This window comes from Eriocheir sinensis, chromosome 30, assembly GCF_024679095.1.
Source record: "Eriocheir sinensis breed Jianghai 21 chromosome 30, ASM2467909v1, whole genome shotgun sequence".
Classification (NCBI taxonomy): Eukaryota; Metazoa; Arthropoda; class Malacostraca; order Decapoda; family Varunidae; genus Eriocheir; species Eriocheir sinensis.
In genome coordinates, this window is record NC_066538.1 from 12,504,226 (window position 1) to 12,512,275 (window position 8,050).

General features: G+C 52.6%; 1 protein-coding gene across 1 annotated transcript; it reads left to right on the top strand.

Annotated features, from left to right (window-relative positions):
• The first annotated feature begins 3,374 nt into the window (after positions 1-3,374).
• LOC127005333 (uncharacterized) lies at positions 3,375-7,600 on the top strand. Its single transcript, XM_050874100.1, has 2 exons — positions 3,375-4,619; positions 7,463-7,600. Exons 1-2 carry the CDS (start codon positions 3,375-3,377, stop codon positions 7,598-7,600), a joined length of 1,383 nt encoding a protein of 460 aa, XP_050730057.1.
• The last annotated feature ends 450 nt before the right edge of the window (positions 7,601-8,050 follow it).

The window sequence follows — 8,050 nt, forward strand, 5'->3', positions numbered from 1 at the left end:
AAATGAAATTTAACGTTGACAAATGTAAAGTGTTGCACATCGGAAAAAATAACAATCGCGTTCGGTACGTTATGAATGACCAACAACTTTCTGCTGTAAGTAAAGAAAAGGATCTTGGAATCACTATATCAAGCGATTTAAAGCCCGGTCAGCATTGTTCAGAGGTAGTTAAAACTGCAAACAAATTGGTTGGCTTTATCGGACGAGTAATATCGGAAAAAGTAATATTAAAACTGTATAATTCGTTGGTTCGACCCCGTCTAGAGTACTGTGTACAGTTTTGGTCTCCCTACTACAGAAAAGACATAGAACAGTTGGAACGGGTTCAACGAAGAGTAACAAAGATGATTCCTAGGTTGAGAAATTTATCATATGAACAAAGGCTTAAAGAAGTAAATTTATTCAGTCTATCAAAACGAAGAATGCGAGGCGATATAATAGAAGTGTTTAAAATGTTTAAAAGATTCAGTGATATTAATGCGGAAGATTACTTTACAATTGATCGATCAAATAGAACAAGAAGAAATCACAATTTGAAGATAAGTGGTAAAAGATTCTCGTCGCACGAAGCTAAGCACTTCTTCTTGAATCGAGTTGTTAATGTTTGGAACTCTCTACCCTATGATGTTGTTGATAGTACAACAGTTACGGCCTTCAAGAACAGATTATACAAGTGTTTTGAATCCAACCAGCAACTAAGATATTACTCATTGTCGTAATAACGTTAAGTTCTTTCGAATACTGGTGTCCTTGTCCGCTTTTATCGCCCGGTCAGTGGTAGCAGTAATGGTAGTTCTTTCCTCTTTCCTACATAATTTCCAAGCAGTTTTCCCATGCTGCATGGTTCTTTTTCCTTTCCTGCCAGCTTTGGCTGGAGGGATGGGGGATGGGGAGGAGCCTTCGCCTTTGCTGTCCTTCATCTTCCACCTTTGATTAGATAGTTTGTGTAGCTTGTCACAAACAGCCTCGTAAGGACCAGCAGGTCTGCTGTTGTTTGTTCTTTCTTTGTGTTCCTGTGTGTACGTGTGTGTTGCCCTCTGCGCCCCTCTTACCCCCAACGTGTGTGCTGCCCTCTGCGCCCATCTTGCCCCTCACATGTGAGTTGTCCCCTGCGCCCCTCTTACCCCCCACGTGTGTGCCGTGTAACGGGCTTGTCGGGGGGCGTTTAAAGGGTGTTGATTAAGACTTCAGCTTCCTTAAGGCGAATTATATTCGTAGCCTTTATGTACAAGAAGCGACGGAGCGAGAGCGACTGTCGTTGTGTGTCAGTCGGACTCTCGTGAAGGAGTGGCGAGTTACATGTTGGAAAATAATTGTTACAATTGGTCACGTATGTCAAGGTGACCTCCACGCACCATCGGAGTGCGAAGTATACAAAACTGAGACGGTAAACACTGACGGACGACATTCCTATAAGGTGGCGTGATCTATCTGTCGTGGGTTTTTCCATTGACAATTGTATGCCTAATTCGTGGTGATATTAAATAATAATAATACATTGATATCCTACTATAACACTCGCCCTCTGCGCCCCTCTTGCCCCCCACGTGTGTGTTGCCCCCTGCGCCCCTCTTACCCCCCACGTGTGTGCTGCCCTCTGCGCCCCTCTTGCCCCCCACGTGTGTGCTCCCCTCTGCGCCCCTCTTACCCCCACGTATGTGCTGCCCCCTGCACCCCTCTTCCCCACACGTGTGTGCTGCCCCCTGCACCCCTCTTCCCCCCCCACGTAATTATCATCCAGCTGCTTCCTTTCCTCCGCATTCCGGAAGGGATTAGCGCCCGTCCCAGTACTGACCTGACCCCGACGCGTACCTCTCGACCCTCATGGCCGGTCCCGCCCTTACTGACTCCACCCAGGCAGTCCACCGCCACCACAAAATTCAGTGGGCGGGACAGTCTGGCTATCCTGGGGTTAAATTTTGCTGTGTGTGTAGTTACACAGTAAGACAAAAACCCTCGACAGCCTGCAGCCAACCAGACTGCCCAGATCTGGTGTTTGTATACTGTCATAGGGAAGGTTCCTTTTGCTGCTCGCGCACCGAGGAGATTAGTAAGGCTCGGAATATACCCCACCCTGTCACCTACGCGGACGCTGAGGACGCCGCCCCCACTTCCACGCCACCCTCCTCACAACCTGACCATCAGCCCCACCAGGCCACGACTAGAGAAGAGGACACTTCCACGCTACCTCCCTCACAACCTGGTCTACCTGTCGATCAGCCCCACCAGATGACTGAAGCAGCCATCGAACTTAGGGAGGAGCTCTTGGGCAACTCCACCGAGGATTTGGTCGACATAGTCCTCAGACTGAAGAACGAAAACTACACCCTGAAAAGCATCGTGAAGAACTACGAGCAACAGGACGAGTGGATCCGCCAACAGAGGGCATTGTTTGTTCAGGCCATTAGCACCATCGACGCCTTCTCGGGATCTAAACGAGCCCCCACTCTCCCCCCCGCCACTCAGGCCACCAGCGCCCTGCCCAGCAAAATAGACAGAGACTGGCAAGAAATTTGCTCCACCCACCCCGGCTGGCAGACCTGGTGGGGCTCAGGGAAGCCTGAGCCCCTGAGGTGAGTGACGACCGACTCCCCAGAGGATACACCTGCTCGCACTGCTACCAGACCCACGCCCCAGCCTTCACAACCAAGCCACCATTCCCAAACCTCCCAATCCCCCCCTGCCTCCCCAAACACTACCCTTGTCAATACCTCCCACCGTGGACCCACAGCCGCACGTCGCCACCCTTACCCCTCCCGCCACCACGCACCTGCTGCTACACGCTGCCGCCACTGGTGTCCATGTAATCGCTGCTGCTGAAGGCTGCTGGCATCGCGGATGAGTCGCTCTGTCCTCCTCTGCACTCTGTCCAGCAGCGAGAGGTGACATTGGGCACTACTCATCCAGGAGAGAGGGGAGTATTCCATGACGGGCCTCAGCTGGGGAGGGGCCCCAGAGGAAGACGGAACAACAACAACAACAACAACAACAACAACAGCAACACCAACACCAGCCATCGACAGGGAAGCAACACACCAAACAGACCACACTGCGGCAGGTGCCTTCAGCGGGGGCACACTCGCAACGGCTGCAGCGTCATCGTCTGCGACTTCTGCGGGAAGAGAGGCCACACCCACGCTGAGTGCAGAAAACGGAAGGCAGAAGAAAGGAACAGCCTGGAGTGCGTATTCTGTCTGCGACGAGGCCACACCGCTGACACCAGCTACACCCGGGTAGCCGAGGAGAGACAGGAGCGCTTTCTCAGAACCCTGCTGACGGAGAGACTACAACTCAACCCACCACCTACCCCCACTCAAACACAACATCCACACCTCGGGCAGATCCCTGGAACAGCCAACAACAACTAACCGGCCATGACGCAGAACAGCCTTAGAATCCTGTCAGCAAATGTACGAGGCTTCAGAACCAACGTTGGCGAGCTCACACAAGCCGTCCTCAGGAACCGAGCTGATGTGGTGGTGGCAGTTGAAACGTTTCTGAATGATGAGTGTGTGACAATGTGTGACAGGATTCCTGGCTACTGCCACTGGGAGCGACGCGATTGGACGGACAGACAGGGCGGAGGTGTGGCTGTTTGTTACCGGGAGGACCTGCAGCTACAGCCACTCTCTGCCCCTGTCGCCGAGCACATCGAGGCCATGTTCTGCCGCCTCCTCCTCGCAGATATGAGCGCCGTACTTCTCGTCGCCCTGTATCGCCCTCAGTGGCAAGGCAGCGAGCCCCTCACCTTCCTCACCGACCAGCTGGACACCATCCTGGCCACCTACGACTGCCAGAGCACAGCCATCGTGGGTGACATGAACCAGCATATGGTGAGCAGGGCCTTCACTGAGCTGACAGTGGTCCACGGGCTCACAAACCACGTCACCTTTCCCACCCACGTGGGTGGGGGCTCGTTGGACCCTGTCTTGACCGACTTGCCCGGGGACTCAGTGCACTGCCGCCCTCTGGAGAGAATCGGCAGCTCCGACCATAATGCAGTGCTGACTGAACTCGGCCTCAACCCCTCGCCTGAGGAAGCAAGGCAACGCGTCATCTGGCTGTGGCAGCGGGCAGACTGGCAAGCCATGAAGCGGGCACTAGCTGACACTGACTGGGACGCCACACTCAGTGGTGACGTTGACCACAATGTGTCAGCCTTCTCTGCCACTCTCCTCCAAGCCCAGAGGCAGCATGTCCCTCACAGGGCATATAAAGCCGACCCACGCGACCAGCCGTGGTTCGGCTATAGGTGCCGACTGGCTGCAGAGAAGTACAGCGCCTGGAGGCAATACAAGCGCCGTCCCTCCCAGCGCAACAAGGCTCTGCACCGCGCTGCATGCAAGGCCATGACAAGGACAGCAGCGTGGGCCAGGAAAAGGTGGGAAAACAGCCTCAGGAGGAAGCTGGCGTCCAACCAAGTTAACACTAAGCAGTGGTGGTCCTTGGTGAAGGAGAGGCAAGGCACCGTCACGCAGGACAGGATCCCGCCTCTCAAGACGCCTGCAGGGGGCCTGGCAGTAAAGAACCAGGATAAAGCTGACCTTCTGGCAACCCACTTCAACAGCAAGATGACTGTCGAGGAGCCAGACAGGCAGCCCCCCTCCTCCCCCGTCTGGGTAACTTTGTTCTGGAAAACCTGTTAATCACGGAGGGCAGAGTGGCCAAGCACCTCCGAGACACCAACACCAGAAAAGACCCAGGCACGGATGACATCAGACCTTTCCTGCTGAAGCACTGTGCAGGGGAGCTGTCGCACCCCCTCACACGCATCTTCAGACAGTGCCTAAGCGCAGGGGCCTGGCCGACCCTGTGGAAAGAGGCTCGTGTCACACCGGTTTTCAAGAAAAAGGACAAAACAGACCCAACCTACTACCGCCCAATCTCGCTCCTGTCGGTTGTTAGCAAGATCCTGGAGCGGATAATTGCTGACCAGCTGACGCGCCACCTGGAGGAGAACCATCTATTGTCTCCTCGTCAGCACGGGCTCAGGAGAGGTCACTCGGCGTCAGACCTCCTCCTGCTCAGCAAGTCTTGGCATGACGCCCTGGACTCTGGTCGCCCCTCACTTGTTGCCCTAGATATTGCTGGGGCATTCGACTGTGTGTGGCACAGGGGCCTCCTGGCCAAGCTAGAACAGCTCGGCATCACAGGGCAGCTGCTGCAGCTGTTTTCGAGCTACCTGCACGGCCAGAGTCTGAGGGTAGTGGTGAACGGGTGCACGTCAGGCAGTTACCCAATCACTGCCAGCGTTCCACAGGGATCAGTTCTGGGCCCGATTCTTTGGAACGCATACTTCGACGAGCTGCTCCGTGGCCTACCAGTGGCCTCAGCCTACGCCCACGACTGCACCCTGTCCCAGGGAGGAGACTGCGAACGTGATCGAAGCCACCAACCGCCAACTTGGTGACATCATGGCCTGGGGACGACGTTGGCACGTCAAGTTTGCTGCCGAGAAGACCCAGTCCATGGTCATATCGCGTTCGGGGGAGGACGCCAGACTCCTGCAGGGACGGCTGAAGTTTAGGGACGACACCCTCGTCATCAAGGACTCCATCAACATCTTGGGGGTGGAGGTCGACTCCAGACGCAGTTTCGACCGCCACCTGGAGTGTGTGGCGCGCAGAGCCTCCCTGAGAGTGACACTCCTGCGTCGCGTGCGGCACCTGCTCGACGCAGGCGGGCTCCTGAGGCTGTACAAAGCCCAGCTGAGGCCCGTCATGGAATACTCCCCTCTCTCCTGGATGAGTAGTGCCCAATGTCACCTCTCGCTGCTGGACAGAGTGCAGAGGAGGACAGAGCGACTCATCCGCGATGCCAGCAGCCTTCAGCAGCAGCGATTACATGGACACCAGTGGCGGCAGCGGCAACAAGGACAGCAGCTACATCACCAGCAGGACGCCCCCCGCTGTATGCTCGACAGCCTCGGTCACCGGAGAAGGGTCGGTGCCATCACAGCCCTACACAAGGCCCAGGTCCAACATACACCTCACCTGGCGGCACTACGGGTCACTTGGAGGAGAAGCCAGCACACCACGAGAGCGGCGGTGGCTAACGACCTCCTCCTTGAAATCCCGAGAAGCCGCACAGCCAGGTGCCAGAGGGCCTTCACGAGTGCCACGGCCCACCTGTGGAACGCCTTCATGGGTGAAGTGGGCGTTAAGGCAATGAAAACCCAGCAGGTGAAGGTGGCGGCTCATGCCTGGTGTCGCACTTACCCGCCCTAGTCACATCCGCCTGAGCACAAGCACAACTAGTGACAATGCTTTAAGATAGGCGACCTCAAGACAGAGGTCGTCTTTAGCATGGAGACAATTTTCCCGCCCCTTCTGTCATATGTATCTTATGTTTAAATAAATAAAAAAGAGAGAGAGAGATGTGTGTATGCCTTTGTTCATTCGCTATTTGATACAAAGAATGGCAGAGTTGGTCAAAAAGGAACGTTTTTCTTCAAAGTTCTCAAATATTAACCTTGTTGAGCCCAACTTTACTCGTAACCTTCTTGTGTCTGGCAGATCTCTCTCTCTCTCTCTCTCTCTCTCTCTCTCTCTCTCTCTCTCTCTCTCTCTCTCTCTCTCTCTCTCTCTCTCTCTCTCTCTCTCTCTCTCTCTCTCTCTCTCTCTCTCTCTCTCTCTCTCCCCCCAGCAGCCTCCAGAAATAAACTTATGAACGACCTCACATTAATATTTTCCCGAAAAATAATAGTTTCCTCCCAGTAAAGAATTGGAGAAATAAGTACTCCAAGTTGAGGGAAAAAGTAATACATTGCTTGTTATATCTTTGGGGCACGAAATACGTACGCACACACACACACACACACACACACACACACTCTTAAGTATGGAGTAGGTAAGAAGACACCCGGATCGGGCGTAAGCCATCCCCGGTAATTTTTTTTTTTTCGGCCTGTAGCGCCGGTAGGCTTTCTTCAGGGGCCTGGTGGTCGGCCCAAGCCCGTCATGGCTCAGGCAATTTTTTTTATAGTGGCGCCAGTTATGCCAATATTTTCGGGAGGCAAGGGTGTGCTGCAAACTCTTCCCGTAACCTCACCTTCCATTTACTTATTGTCATTAACACCAGAGAGTACTAGTTCAGCATACTCTCTAAAGACATATTCTCTTACTTTCGATACCTCACTACACACACGTAACACACTATTTTTTCAAAATTATAAATAAAATTAAAAGAGCTTTAATTAACTCAGCCTCGTAGTCTTCATCTAGGGGGGGGGGGGGCAACAAATGCCCCCAGATCGGACTCCACCTGAGAGGTGTCTTCAAAGCTCTTTTCACTTTTTTTTTTATCAATTTCTGCAACATTCGCGGTCTTCGTTCTAATTTCCATTCTGTGAAACATCACACCTCTAATAAACCTAACCTTCTCTTTTCACCGAAACACAGGTTTCTGAGGCTACTGACAGTAATCTCTACTCTGTTTCCTCCTATTATATCCTAAAATTCAGCCCAAAGTTGGGTGTTGCGTCTACATACGCAACGACACCACTTGCTCTTGTGCCCACAACCTTGACTCTTCAGAATGCCGCTACAGGGGAACAATTTTCAGCACCGAGTGGCCTAAGACTATACACATGCTGTCCTGAAGACTAACTATCAACACGGACATTAGAGAAAATCTCTTACAGTGGAGCAAAGATGAGTTCCGAACGGCACAATGAGCCAAGCAAGATGGCGCCACAATAAACACTTCCATGCCGCACTAACGAGCAGCGACCAACCAGCAGGCGCCATCGAAGAAGCGATCCGGCGCGGTAGACCAAACGTAAATATATATATATATATATATATATATATATATATATATATATATATATATATATATATTTATATATATATATATATATATCTCTCTCTCTCTCTCTCTCTCTCTCTCTCTCTCTCTCTCTCTCTCTCTCTCTCTCTCTCTCTCTCTCTCTCTCTCTCTCTCTCTCTCTCTCTCTCTCTCTCTCTCTCTGTGTGTGTGTGTGTGTGTGTGTGTGTGTGTGTGTGTGTGTGTGTGTGTGTGTGTGTGTGTGTATGAATGAACATACAGA

What these genes read in the sequence shown, in the direction of transcription:
- LOC127005333 (XM_050874100.1), top strand. Translation starts at nt 3,375, where the DNA reads ATGACGCAGAACAGCCTTAGAATCCTGTCAGCAAATGTACGAGGCTTC. An exon ending in CCCCCTCCTCCCCCGTCTGG is followed by an intron (nt 4,620 to 7,462) that starts GTAACTTTGTTC and finishes CCTAAAATTCAG; the next exon opens with CCCAAAGTTGGGTGTTGCGT.